The sequence below is a fragment of the Neopelma chrysocephalum genome, unplaced genomic scaffold, assembly GCF_003984885.1.
Source record: "Neopelma chrysocephalum unplaced genomic scaffold, ASM398488v2 Primary Assembly neopelma1_23, whole genome shotgun sequence".
In the NCBI taxonomy this organism is placed as follows: Eukaryota; Metazoa; Chordata; class Aves; order Passeriformes; family Pipridae; genus Neopelma; species Neopelma chrysocephalum.
The window spans coordinates 29,017,390-29,044,362 of NW_020897691.1; the positions used below are offsets into that span (position 1 = coordinate 29,017,390).

General features: G+C 39.9%; 1 protein-coding gene across 2 annotated transcripts in view; it reads right to left on the reverse strand.

The window, feature by feature from the left end:
* Nucleotides 1-26,133, reverse strand: part of NKAIN2 (sodium/potassium transporting ATPase interacting 2) — a 561,131-nt gene extending 534,998 nt beyond the window's left edge. For both annotated transcript variants that reach the window (XR_003535639.1, XM_027692020.1), the window contains exon 1: nucleotides 26,020-26,133. Coding sequence is in view for 1 of the 2 variants with exons in the window: in XM_027692020.1 (XP_027547821.1) it covers nucleotides 26,020-26,073 (54 nt within the window). In the remaining variant the exon portion in view is untranslated. The remainder of the gene's footprint in view (nucleotides 1-26,019) is intronic.
* Between the last annotated feature and the right edge of the window lie 840 nt (nucleotides 26,134-26,973).

Below are 26,973 nucleotides of genomic sequence, written 5' to 3' on the forward strand. Positions count from 1 at the left end.
TAAAGTAATCATAATTTCAAAAGGTGAGGCTGGAAGGTTGCCTAACAGTTTGTAAAGTCCGATGAAAATACATTCCAACAATTATATTTTTGTCCGAATGTTAATCATGAAATTCAAAAGTTTAACAGCTTAAGTTCACATGCTTTCATATTTTAAAGAACCACATCTCATATACTGAAGACAATCATATGCCACAGACTACAAGTACATATCAGAAATTACTCCTCTTGCTTCCAAATCAACATCTCTCACCAATTAAACCTTCTTCATTTACAACGTCATTATCAGGTTAGACATTATGCATTTTTCATTCCAAGAGTGTTGATTTATGATGAAAAATTGGACTCACTCCTGACATGGTTTCTGCTCCACTAGCCACATCTTTCTTCCATACATTAGCTAGTGATCTAGCAAGGATGTCAGCCCTCACTTGAAACAGTACCACGATCTTTACCACATACAGCCCACCCAATGTGTACAATGAAGTTGAGGAACTGCTTGAAATATGTCTCTGAGATGGAAGACCAATATCCAGAAGAGGTGGACAGATGACAGCACCACCTGACTTCAATCCACATGGGGTTTTCTTCTGTGTCAATGCAATAAAATGTTATTTTAACTTAATTTCAGTGATACCAAATGATACCAAATGAAGGAAGAGGCAACCTGCCACCCACAAAGCAGAAAAAGGAACAGAGAAGAAAACGGGTTCTAAAGATGAAAATGAGGGAGAACTGAAATAAAAAAGGAGGCCTGGGGGAATGGGAAGAATCATGATGGGAGGGAATGGGAAAAGTAGGAAAAGCAGACCAGATACACAGAGGCATGAAAAAGGGCTCAGGTGATGTGGTTAAGGTAGGGTAAATTGATACTAGGAGAGAGAGACACCATACTTTATCACTTTTGATACTGAACCATATAGTGGAGCAGAGTTCTTTGCTTTTTTATTTTAAGGGGGCCAAATTAGGAAAGTAAGTGAGTTAAGAGTAGGTGGGTTGCAAGGATACAACAGATGGGACGTGGACAAACCTAGTACAGAAGTGGGAAGGGAAAAATGACACCCTGTGCAGCACAGAGAGATGAAGGAGGGAGACATTTGGTGCAGCATGAGGCAGGATACGTCTGGATACTAAGTCTCATGATGTCACAGGAGATGCTGTCCTCCAACATATCTGCAATACGCTGAGCACCGCTCTAGACCCTGAAGATGCTGAAGACTCAGGAAATTGGAATCATGTTTAATAAGAAAGCCACTGCAGGGAATGGAAGCTTTCTTTCCCTCCCCAACTTCTCACTCAACCCCTCAGTTCGTAAGACAGGTTACAAAGCCAGTAAAAGCAGATCATATGACAGCCAGAAGAATGAACACAGAATGTAATCAGTGGCAAGATCTTGCTATTTTGAGCAACTATTTCTGAAGGTAGGACATTTTGACAAAAGGCATCTTAACTGTCTGCTGAGAACAGATAATGATGAGGACTTACAACTCCAGAGTGAAGTTCACAGGAAGCATCCTTTGGTTTGGGATGGACACCTCTGCATGACTCATACTCAACGGAACTGTATACCTCGCATGTCTCAATGCTCCTCTGCTGTCAGCAGACGGCTATGAAACCCATCCGCAGAGCATGCTGCAGGCACTAGAAACTACTAATGTCTGACATAAGCAACATACAATAGCTATCAGAGACTGCAGATTCCACTAGCAGCTAACAGGGTTTGAAATGGAGGAATTTTTTTTTTTCTCTGTGTACATATGTGTAGCAAGTGCTTCTTACTTCAAAAAAAAAAAGCTAAAAATTTCACAAGAAAGTTTGAAGAAAATGCATATACACATTTTAGAAAAATGTGAAGGCAGCCTCTGCAGATTTAATCTTCTGACCTTGATACACCATTAAGATATGCATTATGATATTGTCTTTAATCATATGGCAACCCAGTTCTCAGCAGATATTTAAAACATACTAAAGGTAGGTGGAAAAAAATCGCATTAAAAAAATATGAGAGCAAAAATATTCAGACAGAATCCTCAATTGTTGCTTCAGAAGTCTGTTATTCTTGTATCTTGTGTATCAAAAGCTCTGACTACCTTTTCAAGTTGGAATCCTGTTAGGAAAAAAAATAAAATAATAAAAAAAATCTAAACCTTTTTTGCAAAGTTGAGCACTTGTCAATAATAAATTTGAAGGCCACCTTTGATAGAAGAGCAAGCTTGAGGAATCACTTTCTTCATCTTTTTGTCCTGGATGTTCTGCCATTTTATAAGTTGGAGATGTAATTTATATGTAAATTTTTCCTGAATATCACTTCAACGATTGAAAAAAGTAAATATTTTAAGAATAGTATATAATAATTTGGTAAGCATATCTAAGTAGTATTTAAAGAATAGTGGTAATTGAAAAGAATACCATATTAATCAATTATAACTTTTACAGTATGTGCTACATTTTCTAGGTCAAAGTAAAGGATTAAATGAAAAACTGAAAATATTTGAAGCTAAACATACATTTAGGGCAAGCATACATATTAGGTGAAGTAAAATAAAGTACATAATAAAATTCATTCCACCAATTCCAGTTTTTATGCCTAATTAAAATCTAAGCACTATCCTCTAAGAGATTCCTTGAAATAGATGCACTGAATACGGCCCAAAATAAAGTGTTAACACAGACTGTGTTTCGCTACTATTTTAGCTGTTGGTTTGATCACTGTTGCTCTTTATTAAACATGCTTGTATATTTTCAAAAGTTAATACACTAAGCCAAATTCACATATAGCTTAATGATGAGCATTTCCAAATATTTGTTTAAATTGGAAAACATGGGTGATTCACTTTGATCATTCCAACAATATTTATTTCTGAAGTTGCTTGGAAAAAAACATTGAAGAAAAACTTTTCAGAAGAATATTCTGCATTTTGAAATCAGTTGACACCGTACTGCAGTACAATTATTTTTTACTGCTTAATCAATGACAATGTTGCAACTTCAGCTTTTCAGTTCATATGAAATGCAGAGAGACTGTTGTCCTTTAAATATGAGCATTGTAAAAGAGTCTGAAGATGCAGTGCAGTGTAAGAGTATACATATATAACAAGAGCGAGAGCATTTGTGAACAACAGAAATTTGTACTTTTCTGGATTGGCCTCAAGAGGTTAACCTCTACAAGTTAGTTACAACATCACATAGATGGTAGTAAAACAAAGCCATTTAACAGTATCATAGATCTTAGAGACAACAAGTTGGTCCCCTTCAACAGATTTCTAAAATTAACAGGCACAATACTCTTTCACTCGACCTTTACTTAAAGGATCATCACTTCAAAGCCAAGTCACCTTCTCAGCTCTGTTTTCAAGACCAGTAGCATGTGAACTTCCATCTCAGCAGGCACCATCACTGGCTGCAAACTACAGTACTTAAGAAAATTTTCAAATATATAAAAGCAGATCTTTAATACTTTATTGGTTGCCATAAATCCTTCATGCACTAGGCTGCAAAAGATGAGGCAACATGAATGGCAAAATAACAGGATCCTTTTGCTTTCCAACCAGTTCTTGGAAGAGCTTTCAGAATTAAGGAGAAAGTTCTTGGCAGCCACCTAAGGAGACAGCACCAATGATAACCACTTCCAGCTTATATTTATATTCCTCCAGGTGACTAGGAACACTGGAAAGTTTGTAACCTTAGATAATTGACCCAAACTTGCATACTGACATAATCACTCTGACAGTTTTGTCAGACAGGGATCTATATTCTCTCATATTTTTACATGATGACTAGGAGAACACATCTGTAGTCTAACTTCGGTACTGCCATACAAGTTAACAGGACAGATGTACTCAAATACTGAAGATATTCCATATCTTCTTTCACTATACCCATTTTTGTTTTCTTTAGACCCAGTGATAATCACTGCCCATATTTTTTGTCATAAAATGAAACTCAGCTTAACTGGTGTTGTGCCTGTGCTCCATAAACAGAAGGAAAATATGCTTTGAATATAACAAAAATTAGGTTTTGATATTTTCTTAAATTAACCTCTCCTCACACACAAGTTCTAGCTACTAGTATATACTGGGTTTGTGTGGCAAGGTTTTGGTAGCACCGGGCTGCAGGAGTGGCTTCTGTGAAGAGCTGCTAGGAAGTTCATCCAGGTCCGACAGAGCCCATGCCAGCCAGCTCCAAGACAGACCTGTCACTGGCCAAGCTGAGGCCCATCGGCAGCCATGGTAGCACCTCTGGAATAGTGTATTTTAGAAGAGGTAAAATAAAAAAATAAAAATTAGATCTGAGCAACTTCAACCAGAGAGAGGAGTGAGAATATGTGAAAGCAACAATTCTGCAGACCCCAAGGTCAGTGAAGAAGGAGGAGGAGGGGCTCCAACCACCAGAGCAGAGATTTCCCTGCAGCCCGTCGTGCAGACCATGGTGAATCAGGCTGTCCCCCTGCAGCCCACAGAGGTGCACAGTGGAGCAGATATCCACCTGTAGACCCTGGAGGACCCCACAGCAGAGTAGGTGGATGCCCAAAGAAGGTTGTGACCTTCTGGGAAGCCCATGCTGGAGCAGGCTTCTGGCAGGACTTGTGGACCCATGAAGAGAGGAGCCCACACTGAAGCAGGTTTGCTGGAAGGACTTGTGACCCCTTGAGGGACTCAAGCTGGAGCAGCCTCTTCCTGAAGGACTGCATCCTGTGGTAGGGACCCATGCTGGAGCAGTTCGTGAAGAACTGCAGTCCCGTGGGAAGGACTCACACTGCAGAAGTTCATGGAGGTCTGTCTCTCATAGGAGGGACCCCATGCTGGAGCAGGGTAAGAGTGTGAGGAGTCCTCCCCCTGCAGAGGAAGGAGCAGCAGAGACAACGCAATAAATTGACCACAGCCATCATTTCCTGTCCCCCTGTGTCACGGCAGGGAGGGAGGAAGTAGAGAATTTGCAAGTCTTGAAAGAAGGAAGGGGTGGGGGAGAGATGCTTTTATGATTTGGTTTTTATTTCTCATTACCCTACTCTGATTTGATTGGTAATAAATTAAACTAATTTCCCCAAGTCAAATCTGTTTTGCTCATGACAATAAACAGTGAGTGATCTTGTCCTGTCCTGATCTCGACCCACAAGTCTTTTTATATTTTATCACCCCTGTCTAGGGAAGGAGGGAGAGTAATAAAGGAACTTTGGTGGACACCTAGCATCCAGTCAAGGTCAACTCACCATAATAAGTATTATTACTTATTAATGTTCCTTAAAGAGAGAATAACTTGTACATGAGTAAACATTCATACAGGTATACAATTTAAAGATAGTGAGATAGCATCTGATATCATGCATATAATTACCCATCTGTTTCTACAAATTACATTTAATATAACATTTAATCCCTTCATACAAAAAAGGAAGTCAGATAGGTACATATGCTTTAAAATTTTATTGGGACATGGTATAGGAGAAAAAAGGGAGAAATTAAAAAGTAGTCAGGAAAACTGTTTTCTACTATATTTCTTCTTTTTTGGACAATATTTACAATTCCAAATACAGGAGAGCAATGGAAGGTAAAAGAAATAAAAATCAAAACTCGAAAACACCCCTGCTGAGCTGTTTGCCAAATACAAGGTGCAGTCTAAGCTTTACAAATGCCAAAAATCATCTTCTGTTTAATTTTTATTCATATAATAAGAGAAATAAAACTAAGACAAGGAAAAGAAAATAAAACAGAGAAGATTACAGGAATTATAGCAAGCAGCACATTTCCAATGAAGTAATCATACTTTTTATTACTGGTAGTCTGGATGAAAAAGTGAGGCAAGACAGCAAAGCTACTACAATAATGTTTTTGCCAATGAAAACAAAACCATAATGGTGGCTACCAATAATTTCCTTGAGTCACTTGGCAGGTTTCATGGACTGTAACTCTGGCAATTGCAACAGAGATCCCATAAGCTAAGACTTTCAAAGCTGACAGAAAGGCAGTTGAATGTCCATTTTAAATTTAAATTTTAGCAGATTTGGGTGACTGAAAAAAGGAGAAGTTTTCAAAAATTTGAGTCTTGTTCTCACAGAACTGGTCTGTTAAAAGCACGCTTGCTTGAATTAAAAGACATTGGAAACATGAAGAAACATCACTAACCTTCAGTAAGCCCAGAAACAACACCACCCATCTGACAGTACGAGAACTGTACTTAGAAAGACTGTAGGTCATAAAGAAATACATTTAACTGTAAGGGTTTGTGATTTTTTGTGGTGTTGGTGGTGGTTTGGTTTTTTTCTTGTCTGGCAGACAGCAGAAAGGTCATAACAACTGTAATCAGATGTATTGGCAAGAAATAAACAATAACACCCTTTTTTCTCCCCCCCCAGATTCAAAGGAAAACACAGTTAAAGAGAAGGACAATTAAGAAAAGAACTGCTCAGTTCTGCCTGTGGGATAACAGGGATAGTATCATAGAATATCAGAAGTTGGAACGGATCCATAAGAATCATGTAAAGCATGGGACTATGGTCAGCAAAAGCTCTACTCTGTGCAAAACATTGTCCAGGGACATTTAAAAGAGCACCCAGGAAAGATTACTCTAAAAAAATAATCTCATTCAAACATCAGAGTATTTTCAGCAGTTCTGGAAATTGCTGTAAGGAGCTATTCAGAGAAATAAAACAGCCATAGAGAGATACTCAAAGGCAAAAGACTACAATCTGGCAGAGAGCGACAGTGCTCTGGACACTGCCACCAGCCCCTCACGTGTGGCACCCCATCTCTGAAGAGGACTCTCACACACAGTCTGTGGCAGGCTACGCACTCACAGCACTGCTCTGCACAGAAGGTGCAAAGCTAAGAGCATGAACAATAACAACAGTATTACGACAACTATCACACTGTCCAGATTTAAACTCACTCAGTATTTCTCCTAGGCACAGAAAACTCCAAGTATACTCATTTACTGTTATTGTTGGAACTGACATTAATGTCTCACTGAATAAAATCTAACCATGAGCAGTAACTGAGCAGAAGAAAGCAAGCTTAAGAAATTTCCCTCTGTAAGGCTTTTTTAGATAACTACTGATAATGATGATATAAATGACCATATCTTACAGTGCAAGAAAAAAAAGGAAGAAAACTTATGTTTACCATATTATTACCATAATCTTGCTTTTCCCAATAATGCAACTTGATGTTGTAATAAAAGTAGTCCTCATAAGAGATCTTCTCAGGACTTGAGTAACTATTTAAATAAGACCTTTTACTTCATAAAGAGGCTCTTGTCCTGGGACCTGAATCTATTTTTTTGGTAACAGAGATGATTAATGTAACTAATCTTTGAACCACTTTACCAAAGAAGAAATTAAATAAGATCAGTCCTGAAAAGCAAAACATCAAGGGTTAAGGACTCACATCCAGTTCCTTGATGTCATGACTCTGGGTGAGTGACTAAGACTATTTCTACTAGACTCTATACCACGCTAAACAAATTCCCAGTATAGATCTGCTTTTAATGCCATTTATGCCTCTTATAACTCCATCACAGAAAATGAGCTGAGTGCTCCAAAGAGCTGAGTCCATGTACATTTCTTTAGGGAACTCCTATTTTACATGTAGGAAGCTCAGGCCTCTCAGGTCTCTTTTTCCTTTCTCTGTCTTATTCTTGGTCCAGACCGAAGAAGAGCTGGGTGGGTGTTCCCATTTCTCCTGGGTTGCTGGCGAGGGCACTCTCTCTCAAAATGGCTGAGAAATGAAGCTTCAGCGCCACTCTTCTCTATAGGGCAAACAAATGGATGTTTTTTTCTTGTGTGTGCAAAATAAGTCTCAACATATGAAAACTGGGCAGCACTACAGTTACCACTGCTTCTTCTCCAGACACACTGTGACAGAAAGGATCAAGCCTCATCTTGGGGATGAAAGAGCAATCTCAGTGTCTGACTGACTCAAGCACAGGTTGCAAGTGTGGATCCTAGCCCTGCATAGACATCTAATGTGTCACTTAAACCCAGCTGGGGGGAGAGTGAAACACCTTCCACACCCTCAGAATGACTCCAGGAGTACTTCTGCCTGCTCTGAACACCCCATTCACAGCAGAGAACCAAGCAAACAGCCTACATTCAGGACCTAAGGCAAGTCCATGGAATTCATCTAAACAGCTTTCACTATATTGACTATTTCTTACCCCACCAAGTAGCTAAAGCAGCAAGATATCTAGTCTTCGGATCTGAGTAGCAGCTAACGTAAGTAGAGAAAACCTCATTAAGAGAAAATGATCTAGCCTAGACAATATCAATATGATACCAGTAAAGTTTCAAGGGAGTTTGGTACATAAAATTTGATCAGGTTTTTGGGAAGTGATTGATAAACTCCAGGAAACAAAACCAGCTATTTTTAAAGGAGTGCATAAATTATTATACATTCAGCAACTACAAAGTGTGTACTCTGCTTGACACAAAGTGAAAAGAAAAATGGAAAAGGAAAATTATTTTATGTTTTTGTAAGCTAAGTGAGTGAAAAAGCAAAAAAAGAATATGTTTCAGAAGTAGAAGAAACTTGCAAACTACTACCTTGCCTTAGCCAAATGCTCTCTCATGGTGGGTAGTCTTAAAACTAGCACGGTTGCCCGATTGTAATGCATTCTTCTCTTTATTGTGTGTCTTGTTAGTGTGGGCTTTAAAAAGCAACATTTATACAGTTTATGAATAAAAGTGTCTTACTGATATTACACAGGGTCCTCATTTTATGTTGATTGCTTTATCACAAAATCTGAGATGAAGTTTGAATTTTAGCAGACCTTCTAAACGTACTCAATATAAACTACAGACTACATTACAACTTTTACATTACTGGTCTAAGATATTTTCAAGTTTATTTACAAAATGAACTTTAAATGCACGTACTTGCTGATACGTAAGCTAGAAGTATAGCACATAAGCTGGAAGTATGGACTTTTTCCACCCCCACTGTTCAAATGCCTGGACTGATTTCTCTCTTAGGTGAGTAAGCCATGGGCAATTAGAATGAATAGAAATGTAGAGTATTTCTCCACCAAAATAAACATCCGTTCTGATGGTCAGCAATACTGGTTACTGGCATTGTAAAGCCATCTCTGTGTGCACACAACAGCTTGTCCATCCCTCTACAAATCTCTCCTTCCCCTGGAGTGCACTCTTAATGCTGCTAAGGAATGGCTGGAACCAACACAACCCCTGGTCATCAAGATTCAGCAGGAAATGCTCTCCATCTGCATTTGCTTCTGGAGATTATACCATCTCTGAAGAGCAGTTCTATATTTCTGTGTTCCCAGAAGGGCCTAGTGTCTTGTCACCTTCACTCATTACCCAAGTTACTTTTTCTTTTCTTCTGCTCTCCTTCCTTTTTATCCCAAATTAGCAGTCTAGCATTGATAATAATAGTAGGAAGTGGCAGAATGAAGGACCTTTCCCATTTAATTCAATGATATAAATATGAAACATTTATCATTTACTCAGCTCGTAGGTCTGCTAAAGACAAATTCATCTGTGACACATGCAAGATAAATTCACATCTCTTTCTAATAGACTTCCATTAGTATCAGACTTATAATCCATTTGCCTAAAGTCTTCAGTACCACCCATGCAGCGTAGGAGATTATGATTCTATTCAATTCAACAGGAATCTATTTTAAAAACTCACAGCACACACATTCAGAGCTATGACTTCATTCAAGCATATTTGCTTAAGCTGCTGTCTTCTTTGTTGCAACACTGAGCTGAAAAAGGATATGTAATCCATTGCTTGTACGCACCCTCTATTCAACATATTGTTTAAGATTCTGCCTGTGCCTAAGCTCCATCTACTACTAATCTTTTCCCCAGAAGCCCAGTTTTCCAGCTCAAGCTATAAAAGTATTTGAGTTTTTCTTTGAAAGTTCCCAATTCTATGATACATTCAGTGTCATCATGTACACAGTAGCACATCTGCACTACCCGACACATCATTGCTTTAAATATGAATTCAATTTACACATCACTGAGAATACACTTTTTTTCTGTTAGATAAACACACATACATCTTCTGTATATGTATACATATTTATCAAAAAAATGTTTCTAATTGATATGTTTCCTTCAACCCCTTTTTCTAATCTGAACCATAAATCACTAAAAAATGTTATTCATGTTATCCTTTTGGATTTCAGACCAGTATAAAATAAGGTTGGTCTAGGGAAAATAAAAAATCTGAAAATAATTTCCCAAATTAAAAATCAGTCCCATAAATGATGTATTTTCTTTCTTTTCTCTTCCCTCTATTTCTTCTCCCCATTCCTTCATCCCCATGTCTCATGGTGGCTCTGTTACTACATCAGAGACCAGTTTTTATTTTCCTACCCACACTCCTTGAATTCAATAAGCCTTACTGTCATTTCATTCACTTATTGTCAACAGATTTTCTTTCACTAAAGATGTGTTTTCTCAAGCTGCACACTATTTTGGGGGAATATCTCTGCCTCTTTTTCTCCTGTTGTGCCGCAACAGAACTGATATTCCCTCACATTTTTAGCCACAGTTACTTATGGGAATAAAGAAGATAGTTCAGTGAAATGCAGGTGGGTTTGTTTGTCACCAAACTGCTCCTTGACTAACTGCAACCAAGATTCATGAAGACTCAGTAACATATGAAAGAACCAGGAGTGATTACATCCAGAAATATTTCACATTTGTTAGTAGCTACTCAGTAGGCAATCCTCGCTGCTTATATAGCTTAGCTTATAGCTACATAGGCAATATTCCTCATGGTAGCAGCAGAAGGTAAGCTAATAAAACAAATATCAATAACTGCCACAAGCAGTGGCTCTATCTAACTTTTCTCCCTACTAAGATATTTCAAGGCAGTAAAACAATCAGGACCCAAGTAGTGAAAAGATATGAACGGTGACAAAGAGAAGGTATGAAAGAAAACCTCACTTACACACTCCATTAGTACCTGTCAGCTCCTGGAAAGCAGAGACTCAGTCACCATTATCAGGGTAAACAGTCCTTTTAAGGATGAAATTTATTAACTCTATTCTACAGCTTTCCCATTTACAATTATATCCATCTTATTACATAATTAGGCCTGAAGAAACAGCCTCTTTTTTTTTTTTTCTTGATGTATTGTGTAGATCCATAAGGAGATGATATAACTTAAGAAATCTGGTTACGGCAGAGCTTGTGCATGTGCATGTTAAGAGGATGGGGCCTGACTTTTTTCAGTGGTGTCCAGTGACAGGACAAGGGGCAACAGGCACAAACTGAAATACAGGAAATTCCGTCTCAACATGAAGACAAACTTCTTTACTTTGAAGGTGTCAGAGCACCGGAACAGGCTGCCCAGAGAGGCTGTGAAACTCCACCTGAATACAATCCTGTGCAAACTGCTCTAGGTGAGGCTGCTTTTAGCAGGGGGGTTGGACTAAATCATCTCCAGAGATTCCTTCTATTCCCAACCATTCTGTGAAACTGTGAAATAAGGAGGGGGATAAAGAGAAAGGGAAAAAAAAAAGAAAAAATTTTTATCTGTATTTTAACTTACTGTCCACTTAGTACAAAGAAGTACATAACAGAAGTGCATGGGAGCAGAAAAAGCACAGGTATTCTGTGTATTCTAGACACCTAATTTGGGACTTGATATTCTATACCAAGTTCAGAGATACTGTTCTTTCAGAGCATGATTTAAGGCACCTAAGTTAAGTTTCTAAATGCTAACAAAGAGCAGTGAATTCTCCCCCTTAAAGACTCTCTCTGCCTCCATCATCTTGATAGGCAGCCTAGGCACTGAGGTACCTGGTGGGAACTTCTCTCACGTGCTTGCTTGCATGGGAAAGCATGGCAGCAAATAAAGTGGCACAGGAAATGACACAGGTCTCCAAGAAGGTGCATTAGAAATACTTACTTTAAGATTATACTAGCTGACTAGTGAAAGCCTGTGATGGCCCACCCCTAAGAGCAAGGACGCACCTTGTATTACTTCTGCAGTCATAGGGAGATTGTAGACACAAGAAGAAAGGTGGTGTAAAAGAAAAGAACTGTATGACATTTTTCAAATATGAGTGCTTGTTAGAAGGACTCCACAGATAATCTTCCCTAGGTGATTAAGAAATACCTATGAAAATGCTTCCTTTCCAAGGCCAACATCGGTATGGTAACACCACTCACTCTGTGGGGTATCCAGTAAAACCACTACAGCGTAAAGCATTCTTCTTTATGAAATTAGTAAGCTAATAATGTCCAAGCAAGTGTTTATTTTCTTACACTGTAAGAACATTAAACAAAAGACAGAATTTTCTAGCATATTTTTAATCGAAAATGAGAATGGCCTAGCATTGCTGAAACATTCATGTGGAGACAGTGTAGAACAAAAATCTAGGTAAAGCTATGTACAACAAGAAGTGTCAATCAGAAATATTTATGTAAATTTGTAAAACTACTTTTGAGCTCACCATCAGCTGCTGCTGAAACAGTTGCTGATCAATATTCTCTCAAGTATAACATCATCCTAGAGATTTATTTTCTTTATCCCTCACCTTAACCTAAGACCTACTGAATTTCAATTAAAGTAAATAAATCATCTTTACTTTTTGACCTTTTAAAAAGATATTCTCTAAGCACATTTTATCTCTATCAAATTTGATGTTTTAAAGAGATTTGGATGGCTGGGTTTGTATACTGACCTTATACAAGTCCTAGGATCGCTATGATGTAGAGGTTCCTCACAAACACAAGCTGACACCTTACACAGAAACTCCTGGAAGATTAACCATTCCTACTGTCAGCAAGCACGCCTCAGCACACTCCTCAACAAATTTACATCTTCAAGATAAATGGGATAAAAGCTCTAAGTTACAACACCCCGATAAAGAAGACTAGAGACAATCCAGTGCCAGTCTCAGGTCTATGCATGAGCAAAAACATTCCCCTCCGCCTTCCTGCTGGATTATGTGGGTAAGAAATTCACTATGAAATAATTTAACACTGTAAGAACATGGCCAACTCAGCAGCCATAGCTGTGTCAGGGTATAAAGGATGCCATTAGGGCTAGGTCTGCTGGATGCCACCATTCACAGCTTACATGGAGGACACTGAGTATGTCGTCATCAGAGCCCAGCCACAGCTGGGCACTGCTAACACAGGAAGACATCCACGACAGCAGAAATTCACAGTCCTAAACTGTGCAGGTGGCCCTAGGGTGCAGAGATTTTAGAATCATGTTCTCATGAAATCTGCAGAGGTTAAAATGCAAAGTTTGCATCTTGTTAGGACAGACATATCTTCCAAACTACCTTAGAGAGGACTGTTCTAAAGTACTCCTCTGGCACCTGTTGGTATCACCAGTTTTCACTGTTATAGAGATTTAAAGTATCTCAGACAATTAAAAAAAAAATTTCATCAAATTTTTAAAGTTTACTACTGACTGCAAGGCTATTTCATGTTTCTCTCTCAAACATCTCACCGGTCAGGCTGTGAGGGCAAATGAATGCCCCACCTCCCCAAGCCATCTTTATTGAATAATTATAGAATATCCTGAGTTGGAAGGGACCCACAAGGACCATCGAAGTCCAACTCCGGGCCCTGCACAGGACCATTCTCAAGAGTCATACCATTTGCAAGAGTTGACTAAACACTTCTTGAACTCTGTCAGGCTTGGTGCTTTAATCACTTACCTGGGGAGCCTGTTCCAGTTCCCAACCACCCTCTGGGTGAAAAACCTTTTCCTAATATTTAACCTAAACCTCTCGTGACACAACTTCAGGACATTCCCTCTGGTCCTGTCACTGGTCACTATAGAAAAGAGATCAGTGCCTGCCCCTTCACTTCCCCTTGTGAGGAAGCTGTAGACTGATATGAGGTTTCCCCTCAGTCTGCTCTTCTTCAGGCTGAACTCGATAAGTGATCTCCTTGTATGGTTTCCCATCTAGGCCCTTCAACATCTTCACTGCCCTCCCTTGGATGCTCTCTAATACCTTAATATCTTTTTTATATTGTGGTGACCAAAACTGCACACAATATTCAAGGTGAGGCCACACCAGTGCAGAGCAGAACGGGACAATCACCTCCCTCAACCAGCTGGTGATGCTGTGCCTGATGCCCCCCCGGACACGGTTGGCCCTCCTGGCTGCCAGGGCACTGCTGACTCATATTCAACTTGCCACTGGCCAGAACCCTCAGGTCCCTTTCCGTGGGACTGCTTTCCAGCATCTCATTCCCCAGCTTGTACAAACATCCAAGGTTGCCCTGTCCCAGGTGCAGAATCCAGCACTTCCCCTTGTTGAACTTCATATGGTCCTCTAATTTGCCAAGGTCTCTCTGCAGGGCCTCCCTGCCTTTGAGGGAGTCAACAGCTCCTCCCAATTTAGTATCGTCCTACTTGTGCTGAACATCAGAGCAGCTGGAACCTTTAGTCAGAGACCTCAAACTGAAGGGTAGCAGGGAACTTACTATAAGTATACGTTTTCTAATTCATATATACACATACTAGCAGTTCGTCAAAAGTGAGCTACGTTAAAATGAAACGTCAAATATTAACTGGTCAATCCATTCATCACTGTAGCTTTATATCTTGTCTTAAATTAGTAAGCAATCTATCTGGAATAGATGCTGCAGTTTTAAGATTAATACTTTTCACCTTCCAAAAAAATTCAGGGCTTGTCCTCACACAGAAATCTAATTAGTCACCCCAAGTACTGCAGAATTTCAAATTTACTCAAATTTTCAAAAGAAAACAAAAAACAGTAACAAAAGATAAATTTAATGTGAACATAGAGGCATGGGTTTAACATTCCCTAGGTCAGTCTGGGCTGCCCACCATGCAAGTCTGAGCTGAGAGAAGCAAGTGCTTACAGATTTACACATCCAGCTCATTACAATAGCTAAAATGCCAAGAGGTGGTTCTTGAGAATATGTTCTTGGGCTTGCCATGGCCAATAAACCTTGTTGTTCACCGCAAATGATTTTCTCCAGCTGAGTTTACATTAGCTCTTAACAGCATTATGATGGCACTGTGCCACTTCTATATTCTCCTTTGTTCCAATTCGGTCAAGTTCTCAGCAGGACTGACAGCAGCCAAAGCACTGCTACAGCATCTGAGTAGCTTTGGAAAAATCTGCTGGTCACCCCTTTTTTCAATCCTGATGGACTTAGAGAAAGACTGAGGAATTTACATAAAATGCTTACAAGTTAGAAGTACCTCCTGCATATCAAGCTTCCTTGTGACTGCTCTAGGCTGATGGGGACCTGAACACCTGGCCTTCTCGTGAAGACACTCAGCATGCTCTGAAAGACTCAGATGTTGTGCATTTGGACAGTGCCTTTCTTACTCACCTGTTATGAAGGCCAACCAATAATTACTGGAAGTCCAAAACCTCCTAACAGGCACTGTACTTCAAACAAGTATGTGAAGAGTTCCAGATTTATCACTGTTTCATTCACGGTTTTATACCTAAGTTAATTAACTGAAACCAAGAGAGCTCCAGCATCCCCCTCAGTGTAATGTAGAGGAGGGTTACACATAAGTTCTATTATCATCAGTGGTAGTTATGTATATGTGCTGGGAAGAGAAGAGCAGCTGTCCTCTAATAAGGCACTAGTCATGACAAATATTGTACTGACATGGGACCCACATAATTGTCTTTATAAGCACACCACAAAGTAAGAATGATTGCAAATGCCAGGAACCAAGAAAAAATCCCCAGCATTCTCCCCTCCTTTTTTTTTATTTTAATGGGCAAAGAACTGCACATTTCTGCAGCAAATAGAGCTTACTAAACCAGCTGCCTTTTGTTATTGTCCTTATGCCGATCTGTGATATTATACAACAGATACCACTTTATCAGTGTCCATAAATAACTTTCATTATGCATCAGAAAAAGCACAGTTTAGCACGATGCAGAACAGACCTTTCTTCCAGTCATTGAGGCCAATAACTTCTCTTCTGTACCTGCCATTATGACCCTACCTCTGGATGATAGCTTTCAATTACAATAAAAGAAAGAAAAAACCAAAAAGAGATTGTACCAGACAGTAGCCCCTCTAAATAGTCTGAGAGGTTGCCAAGACCAGAAATAGGCATTATTAGGGACTTTGCTGAACACTACATCCAGCTCCAGTTTGTTGTGGTTTTTCCCCTGCAAGTACCAAATTTACTGCCAGCTCCACATTCAGGAAAGCCAGTCTGATAAAATCCAAGACAATGAACTCTGTTTTCAGGATACGCTGAAGCCCATATCTTATGTTAACACTACCAGTGCCATCATCTGGCTTGTTATCAAGTTGCTGTCACTGGCTGTGAGTGCTGCAAGTGTCAAAGAAAATAAAAGCTAACTGGCCTCAAGGGCATGGGATGGGCATGGACAAGAACTTAAAAATAAATTTAAAAAAAAAAGGGAAAATCAACTTTATATCTAATGGTAAAAAAAAATCTAAATTCTATTTTTCTTTTTTTTTTGACAAGCCTCTTACCATTTTGCATTCCTTTAATACTAATGTTTTCATCTGTTTTGCTGCTATTTGTTCTGCCAATTTGAACAATGATGTAATGACCTATGATGCCTGATATTCATGTGGTACTCACAGCACCTTTGTCACTGGTGGCTCAAGGGCACAATGAAGAGTATCTTGAGTTTAATGCATTTGTGGCTTTGTGAAGGCAGCAACTACACACAACAGGTTTTTTTCTCCTTTTGTTTCTGTGCTCTGTAATAGAACACCCTGCCACCACAAAAACTGTGACAAGAGTATAATGAAAAATGCTAAGCCATTGTTGGTCATGGCAAAAATTTGCAAACTTTACATTTTGTTTAATTATTGAAGAATAGCTTTTCATAGAGACATGCATTGTTCTAGAGACATCGTAGCATCTATCTTCCTCTCCTCACAAAAGCTTTTTATCTTCAAAGAAGAAGAATATACTTGTTGAGGGCCAATTAGTAGTCTGTCTATGAAAAAGTTTAAAGGAATTTTTAATTAGTAAATTGACCCATATTATGAGTCATCTGGAAAGGAATGACATCATTTCCTAAGAGAGTTAAGCTTTCTTACACAAATATTAGCAAGTACCTTAGACTGAAGACCCTTTATCTCTTTATACTATCTTGTTCTTGTACACCAATTTAATTCACTACTGTAGCATCACTCACAATGACAGTAAATGCTATTCAAGGTGAACATGGGGAGGCCTCTGTCCCTTGTTCTAGGCCTCTAGCATGACTTCCATTCATCCAGAAGAAATGTTATGTATCAGTCAATTATGTTCTGCCTGAATTCTACAAAAAGACTTTGACAGTCTGTCTTCTCCTCTTTAGTATAAAGGTATCATCAAAAATAAGCAGGCTTAACTATATAATGAGGAAAATAAAGGTGCATGCATAATAGAGGCTGGAGTTGCATTCCCAACTCAAGGATCCCTTTAACGTTAACAGAAAGAGGCAGCCACTTCCAGAAGGTGGTTCAGAGACTATTAATTACATGCTTAAATGAGATAGCATGAATCTCTCTCCCACCATCTGCAACTGGTCCTGCATTTTTGCCTTCTGAAAGGTGATGTGACATCTAAACGACAGGCATCATCATTTCAACATGTCTCTCAGAAAGAATAGAATTAACCTCATATGCTACTTTCTGTACAAAACTCCACTAATGAGAATTCCTTCATAAGAAAAGCAGGGTGAGGAGGAAACCAGAACTCAATCTGTTATGGTATGAATATAGAATACGACAGACTTTTCCTATTCCCATTCACATAACTGGTAACTTGCCAGTTACATGTAACTGGGGACTTGCCACTAGAGATGCTGTCTAACATCCCAACTGCGAAAAAACAGGAAGCACACCTCTCCATCCCCCACTATCCCACACTCTAATATTAGAAAGCTATTACTCTGAACAGCACAAGAAAATCTGAGATTCATTTATGTCATGTAAGTGGTATTTTTATTGTTTTTAGCAATTAGTATAATAATCAGCATTTTTATATACATCACGTCATTATGTAGCAACAGAGCAGCAAGTTTGTCTATAAAACGTAAATCTGAGCCTCAGAAGAAAGATATTTTCAAGGTATCCAGATACATGTAAACATTTAAGTGGGAATCAGCAGATACCTAAACTGATAAACATTTCTCATAAGTTATGTATGAATTAAAATCAAGTTTTTATGAAAAATGCATAAATATGATCTGTGATGAACAGAACCATTAGCTATGCATGTTTACTTTTTAGTGAATAGAGAAATCGGTAATTTTTCTTCTAAATGTCATTTCTATCTGAGGGTTATAGAGTGACAAAATGCTTAAACAATTATCAGATGCCATCCAGCTGGTACATGTACAACTGGAGAGAGGGTATAAAATGTTTATTTGCCACAGGGGCAAGAAAATGTAATTTCAACTATTGTGTCCGTTCTACTTTACGAGTCAGGTAACACCCAACAGTCCCTCACTTTCAGTCATCATGATAAAAAAATAAATGAGGATTAACCGGGATGATAATAAACTAAATGATTCTTTAAAGTTATTGTATTTCTAGCACAATTTTTATGATCACACTTTATAGTGTTTCCTATCTTCCTCAGTCCTACAGAAGCTACAAAACTCATGCAAACCCCAAAGTGAGAATAAATTGGTTTCATCCATGTGACTTTAGCATCATATTTTTACAGGATCTTAAGAGAGTATGCACAAAAGCTGACATTGTTCTGGTGAAAGCAGGCTCCTTAGTTTCCCTTGACAGGCAACAAAGACACAAATACTTTTCCAAAACAGCATTTCTCAAAATGTAGACAACACTCGTCCTTAAAATCAAAAAGTCCTCAGTAAAATATCTAGTGAAAATGCAAGAGGGAGGAAAACATAAATCATAAACTCTGTGGGTGGCAAGACATTTTATAATAGGGGTCTATGATTTTTCTTCTCTCTCCTACTCCCAGAAAGCCTACATTAGCTGAAGGACCACTTTACTTAGGACACAACTCTAATGGCCAGTTAAGGGCAAGAAACAACATTAGGCACTCTGACCTACCCCCTTAAGGAGTCCCTCTTCTGACCACTTAGAAGGCTAGAGAGATTATTCTGACTTAGTCAGGTCACCAACTCTTTTCCCCATCCAAATCTGAAAATACCCACTATGGTTATTGTCTATAAAATTCACTTAAATTCAGAATATTAATTAAATTCTTCAGAAATTCAAGATTTCTGACATACCTTCTGTAAAACACCACTGGGAACAGCTGTGTCTTTTGGCATTTTACATCCAGATTAATCTCCTGAGCTCGGTGGAACAACGGGACCAAAAAGGCAGTTTGGAGTGTATTGGTGTACACAAATCAGTTCAGTGACATCAGCCTCCAGAGCAAACACTGGCTGAATCTCTCCAGTCCCTAAGCCCAGGAAAGTTTCTAAAAATTTCATACTAACTGAAACTGGATGTTGACATCTGTGTCATCAAATGCACCATAACATTGAGAAGATCCCATATGGATTTAGATTCTTTCCTGGAACAAGTCACCAAGTAGTCGTTTACAAATCTTATCTGCTGCACTTTGCACTGTGTACATTCTCCAGCTCAGTCTAGGACCGAAAAGCCACCACCATCAAAATATTACGTTTCTGTTTTGAACCACAGAACCTGTTCCTTTCTGTTGACTACAGAACGAGAGATTTACCTCCACTGACTACAGACTGACTACAGAGAGCTTTTAGTGTATTTTTAAAATGCTTACTTAGTGCTTTTTGCAAAGCAACAGGAAAAAGAAAAAAACAAAAACATAACACCCTGCACTCATCATTCAAGGTGTTAGCTCAAATCTCTGTCAATATGAAATTAACTTCTACTGTCAAAGATTCTATTCATGGCTATACAGGAAGAGTAGCTTTCTTAGATATTCTAGGTACTTACATTCAGGTAGTTTATTCAACTTCTCTCAGTCTATTTCAACCTTTCATTCCTACCAAACACCACAGTATCTGAATGTTGAGTCGGCTCACTGAACTCTAAAGGACTTCAGCTTCCAAAAGCAGTGAATTAAACCAGTTATTCAAATAGTCAGAAATCTTTTACATCTGTAACTTAAAACAACATACTCTGCTTTGCTTGAAGAGCATGATGATTACTTACGATTATTATACATTCACATTTCTATGAAAAATAAAACTGTACCATTCGTAGTGAATGTCAAGCACTAAAATTAAATTATATAATGGACCATTACCTTTGACATCCACTTTTTTGTATTCATCACTATTTCTGACCTCAAGTTATACAAGGGAAAAAAAAAACACAAAAACAGTTTGGTAATGAATCACTGATATTTTATCTCAAAAACAGAATTTTTTTTTTAAAAAGTGTTTATTTTTCTACCAAGGTCTCACAAACCTAAAAATGTTGCTACATATTTTTTCACAACAAGAGATGATGTTGGCTCTCTGAATTCATTACCAAGTTCCTGTTTTATATATTTCCAGCAACACCTCAAAATCTACCCGTTATTGTCATACAATAGCTCTCAAACACACATCTGCTGAAAGTCTGCTATTCACAGGACTGTTTCCTTTTCACTGGTAGTAGGATCACACGCTTTTAGATACAATGAAACTAAGACTTTCACTTTTCTATCAAATTTGAAACAAAGCAAGAAGTAGAACATTAAGGAAGGCAGGCACAAAATTGTTGACATAGTCACAATTTCAAAGGCAGCACTTATATTTAAATACTATCCAAAACACAGAAACCAAGTCTTTCTACTTTTTGCAGATTGATAAAACTACAGATCCACAGGTTAAGCACAGCAACAACATCACTTTCCATTCCAGATGAAAAGCCTATGTTTTTAATTCCCCTTTTGATAGCAGAAAATGTAGGAACGTGTACATGTCATCAGAATTTTCCATCGCAGACACTTGTTTCCTAAAGCTGCTATTGAAAACCACTGGCAGCAGAGACAATGAAACACAATTAAAATACATATGCAAAAAGAAAAGAAACTCTCACTAAAACCCAGCAATAAAAAGCAAAACCCAAAAATTTCACTACTGCTTCTCTGTAACAAAAGTGGAAAAAAAGCCAGACATGCTAAGTCCACTGGTTATGTGGTGTGGTGTGCTATAGGAAATTACCCAGATGCTATGCATGGTGTAAGACCCTACATTAACAAAATATGTTCTTCACTGCATAATGCTTCAGGGTAGCTAATACCAGGGAGTATCTGCTGTGAATGCCTTTGCTTTGCACTTAGTGGGACCTGAGCTCTACTCCAGCAAACTTCACTCTCTGAAAGTCCAGAGACAATTCAACCTGCAAACTGTTAAAATATGAGGTTTTCCTCAAGAAAGGATATTCATAGTATTAAACCAAGCTAAACCTTGTAGCTAGACTTGTGATATAGACTAGAACTTGTGATGATCACCACTCCTGAACTGTGTGAACAAGCATAAGAATGTTTACTCTTCATGTTTAAAAAAGGCAACCCAAAACTTTACAGGACTGATCACTAAGACAGGTTTTTTCTCTGTAGCTGTTCTCTGTGGTTACATATACCAATGTTTAACAATGCAAGCGAGAATTGGAAAAGAACAAGACACTCTTCAATCGTATATCAAGTGTGCAATATAGATTATGGGCATCTGTCATGACATTTGCTGTCACAGAAAACATATGATAGAAACTGCTTTCCAGCTTTTATGTAATTCATTTCCTGGGTTTGAGTGGTTCCACCACTTTACCTGCTCAGATCAAATAGGTATCTTCATGTCCAACAGGCAGTTAAATACGTGTTTATGGACATTTGTATCACAGTTTAGTACAGAAATTACTTCAGCTGATATAGTTTTTGAAACAAAGTATTTGAACGTTCTCTTAATCAGCATTGTTCACTTGCATAAGAGCACAGAACAAGAACATTCTATACAAACCGTTTTGTTTTTTCATTAGCTCAAAGCAAAAAAAAAAAAAAAGATTGGGCCTATGTTAGCAAAAGCAACCAAATCTGGGCGTCTATTCCATTCTTTTTGGTCAATATGACAGACCTGGACAGTGGCTTCAGCCAGAACTGTAACAGAATGAGTTCATTAAGAAACACTACCAGGTTTGTGTGCCAGTGTGCTTATGGCCCCAACTTTGAGCTGTCAGCAAGGGAAAGGAGAAACTACAATTGCCACACATTGGTGAAAGACACCTATTTTCAGAAACTGGGGGTATGTGCCCATTATAATAAATGCTTGGTTTAGAGCATCAGATTGAGTACCCCAGCATCACTAATCGACCTTTTGGATATATGCTCCTTGTTTATAAATTTTATGTAGTTTATAATACTCAGTTGGAATATCTGAGTTACAATTTACTTTAAAAAAAAAGAAGAAAAGAAAAAGAACAGGCAAAATTAATTATATAAATATACAAAATTAATTATATAATTAATAATTAATTATATAAATAAATTCAGTAAATTCAGACTGAAACTGAGAGAAGAGAGGGTAAAGGCTGAATTATGTGTCATCTAATCAGCCTTAGGAGTATGGCAAACTTTGCCTCATGGATAGAAACAATAAGGCAATGATTATTGGAGACTTTCCTTATGAAATGTTGTCCTTTTGCATCACTGCACTTGGGAGGAGACCTTCTAAGCTGAAAACAGGCAGTACTTTTAACTGTTTTGTCAGGCTCCAAGTTTCCCAAGCAGCACTAGTGGGCAGGGAAAAAGTTAGAAAATTGGTTTCTGTGGGGTTCTTGAAGACTTCCAGAAAGCACAATAATCTTGGCAGTTTCACCTTTGCTGTTCTTGGTATTAAGAAGACAAGGCAACAAGGTATTAGTGTTACTGATGTAAGCTATTAATAGAAAGGAGACACCCAAAAATAAAGAGGTTTAAAGGACAAAATGCAACAGCAGAGAATTCTTTCCTTGCAACCAGGATAGTTAACACAGAACAAAAACCAGCAGAGCACCTATGCCTGGGATTCTCTTCAGAAGGAAAAAGGACAAAAGAGACCAAAATTAGTACCTTAAAAAAATGAAAACATATTTTGAGATAATTAATTTGCACAGAGAAGGCGATGCCTTGTTCCTGACATAAGCAAAATTAGCTCTTATTTACTGTTAATTCTTCTCATTGGCTACAAAAGCAGATGAAAATGAGCTGTCAAAGGTTGTTTTCCATAGTGCAAATGAGAGCACAAACAGGAAGGTATATGTATGTTAATAAGCAGAAAGCAATGATCAGTATGCCCTTGAGAGCAGAAGCATTCCTTGAGGTTTCTGATAAACTGATGGTACAGTATGTTGCCTTAACTATAAGCACTAAAAATGCATTTACAAAAAAAATTCTGCTTGTGCAGGGTCTCTCAAACTGATGGAGCTCTACTCCAGCACCAGTACTTGAAACAACCACCTTTTCTGTCCATTTGCGACATCTACATCATTTATACATACACAACATGCAACAGCCTCTCTAATGAACTGCAGTATTCCACAGTATTATTTATTGTGCAGTGCCTACAAAGACCAATTAGATCTCCACACCCTAGCTTTGCAGTATTTGAAGAATATATTTACATTTAAAAAAAACCCAAACCTTTCTAACAACTTTTTTTCCTCAAACAAAAGTATACTCTCTACTCAAATACAACCATTTTAAAGCTGTATCCCAGGTATCAGTAACACATAATCTTCACATTATAACTTTTATGCATTTTTTTAAAGTATGGTTATCATTGAAGAAATGCTTCCCACATCCATCTCCTCAGGCCAGACAACTTCTAGATCCTTTGTTTTTGAATATGCATCTGCATTAATGTGGCTGCTAATTCTAGGATGAATCTTGACAGTATTTGTTCCCTTAAATAGTCTTTACCTAGAAAACTGGTGACAACTGATTAATCACCCATGGGCCTACTAAGGGGAGTTAAATCTTGACTTAAAACTCATGATCTATTCCCATCTGATGGTATATAATACACGAAGGTATATGACATGTGATTTTAATAAAGTGCATAATTTTTTTCCATTCCCATCTCCTTTTTCTCATGCAAATGATTATTCCTGCTTTTAAGCTATCTGAATGTCATTACACAGGCCAAGTGTGATTCAGAGGTTTGCATTGCTGCTAACACATCCTTTTCTTGCTCAATAAAAATACTGAAGTTTGCTTTCAGTTTATGGTTCTGTTAAAATTTCGCTCAAGCTACTCCAGAAAACAGCATTTATTTTTAAAAAATGTATTTATTTGACCTTTTATTTTAGAGACACTTGTAGAAAGCTTCCAGTTATGCTACAGTAATGCTAGTAATTGTACATTAGCTTACCTGCTCATCCACCTGCTGATATATTCCTACGGGCATTTCTGTTGATGTTTTTACTATGAGTTCTGCATGTATTTTTGTCAACATGAATTAGCAAATATGTTTTCCTTCACAGACTTTCAAAACAGTAATAATTTAACATCTTAGCACATTCTATAGTCATCACAACCTCCTGGTTGTTGAATGCATTAAAAAAAAAGCAAAAGTCAATCTTCGATCTTTAAGATGTACAATTTAAACCATTTTTTGTTCCCTTTGCAGTAAAAAAAAAAAAAAAGAAAGAAAACTATGCCTCTGAAACTTAAATAGATTTGAAGAACTTCAGTCACTAATTTTATGTTTCCAAATTGCTGGAAAAGGTTACATTCCTACCATTCCACTCAAGATTCAGTACTACTATTCAAGATTCTTTTTTTAGACTATGTGCATGAATAAATCACTTCTGATAAGATACAACCAGTTACAAAGAATTAGATAACTTAGGTGAAGAACAGTATATATAAATAAAATGTTTTCCAGAATACAAAACGATTAGGGGTTGACGACAACTTATAAAAAGACCATAGGCATTTTGAATTTCTGATCTGCTAACACATCTTTCTTTCCTATGCACTGTTTTACTGATTTTGGTCCCTGAAATCTATTAGGTGTTTTCTTCTGTAGTTCTCTTGGTATCTGTCTGCAGGAAACAAATTGGCAACAATGCTGGTTGCTATTTATACTTTCTCAACAAAACTATTCAGCAAGAGGTATAGGGATGAAGTAGCAAGAAATACTTCCTTTCTACTATGAGGTTAACTGCTTAACAAAGGTGCTTCCAGCACCTGTTCTGCCACCACATCAACATTTGGTCTAATGAAAATAAGAAATGGGACATATTCAATTGATAGGTCTTTATCTGTGCATTACTGCATCCAAATCTATAGGAACTCTATATATCATGTATCTGATTTCACAACAATAAAATAATCCACATATACATTACAGGAAGGGACATTAGTTTCTTAACTTTAAACCCTGTCTCTTTGAAAGTGCCACAACACAATTGCACAGACTAACCATCTTGCTAAGCAGATCTATTTTTAGGCACTTTCTTTGTTATTGTATCACAGTGCCTACTTTTTAAACTCAGTTTAGTTTTGCTGGTAGCTGAGCTTACGAGTTTTGCCACATGTTTCCTCCAAAGGTAAATATAAATACATAATTGTTTTGGTTCTGTAGCACCATAATGATACAGTGTTAACATACATTGGACAATAAGTCTGAAAGGGAAAAAAAATGATACATATCTGCAGAAGAGCTCAGGCGTGATAACTTCACACAGACACACACCTGTATGGCAAACTGTTTACAAGCTGCGCATCACCCCTGACACGGCCGCGTCCCTGCCTTACGTAGGGCCAGCCAAAGGAAACGAGGTACCAACTTGAGTCAGCGCTTGGGAGAACTGCCCGAGTTTATTAACTCCGCCGTGAGCCCACCGCAGCCTCCCTGGCACAGCCTCCGCCAAACTACCTGTAACACAGCCCCTTTTTCCCACCCTGCCGCCTCACGCGGATCCCCATGCCAGTCCACGCGTCCTCTCCTCGCCCAAAGAGCGGGTGCTGCCCTCCCCCCCCCCACCGCCGCTCGCGGGGCTCCCGCTCCGGGCAGCGGGGGACCCACCCCATCACCCCCTCCCTCCTTCCCTCCCGCGCGCCTTCCTTTCCCCCCCCCTCCTCCGCGGGCCGCCCCCGCCGCTACTCACCAGCTGCGCGCCGCACACGGCCACCAGTGTGCACCGGCCACTGCAATAGCCCATGGCTCCCGGCACCCCGCGCCGCCGTCCCGCGCCGCGCCCACTCAGGCGGCGGGAGAGCACCGCCCGGCCGCCGCCCGGCTCCCGCCTGCCGCCGGCGAGCCCCAGCCCGGGACCCGCATGGGGGCGCGCCCGCCCTACCCGCGGCCGCAGCGCCCGCCGCCTCGGCGGTCGGCGGCAGCGGGGCCGGCCGCCCCCGCGGAAGGCGGCAGCGCCGGGGGGAGGGCGGCGACAGGTGCCTGGAGGAGCAGCCGCGCTCTGCCGCGCAACCCCAGAGGCATCTAGGCTTCAAAGTTTGCCCCCTCAACTCCTCTCGCAAACCATCCGGGCTCGCAGCCGTCTGCGGCGGGGGGGGGGCGGGGGGGGGAGGGGAGGAGGGAGGGAGGGGGGGACGGCGAGGCGCGGCAGGCGGCGGCGCCGCCGAGCTCGGTTCACGCTCGCAGAGCGGCTTCCCTCCTGCCCACGGCACAGCCACCTCCCCGCCCGCCTTCCTCCTCCTCCTTCTCCTGGTAGGGCTCAGGCAGCCCCAGCAGTGGGAGCCCCTCGCCTGGGGGCTCCCCCGCGGGAGGGCGCGGAGGGGCGGTGCAGCCGCGGGGGAAGCGTCCGCTTTGTCTGCGCGGGCGCGGCGAGCGCGGCTGCACCTTTCCGGGCGCCTTTGTGTCGGCGGGACACCCCTCCGCGCCCACCCCTCCTGGGTTCCCCCGCACCGCACGGCGCCCGCCGCCACCCAGGGAAAGACCCCCGGGCGGGCAGCAGAGCCGCGGAGCATAGCGGGGCATGGCGCGGAGCGGCCCGCGCTCACAGCTGGGCAGGGCAGCAGCGGGGAGCGCGGAGCGGGGCCGGCGCGGCCGCAGCCCCGCGGTAGAACGCGCTGCTGCCGCCTGGCGGGCTGCGGCTGTCGGT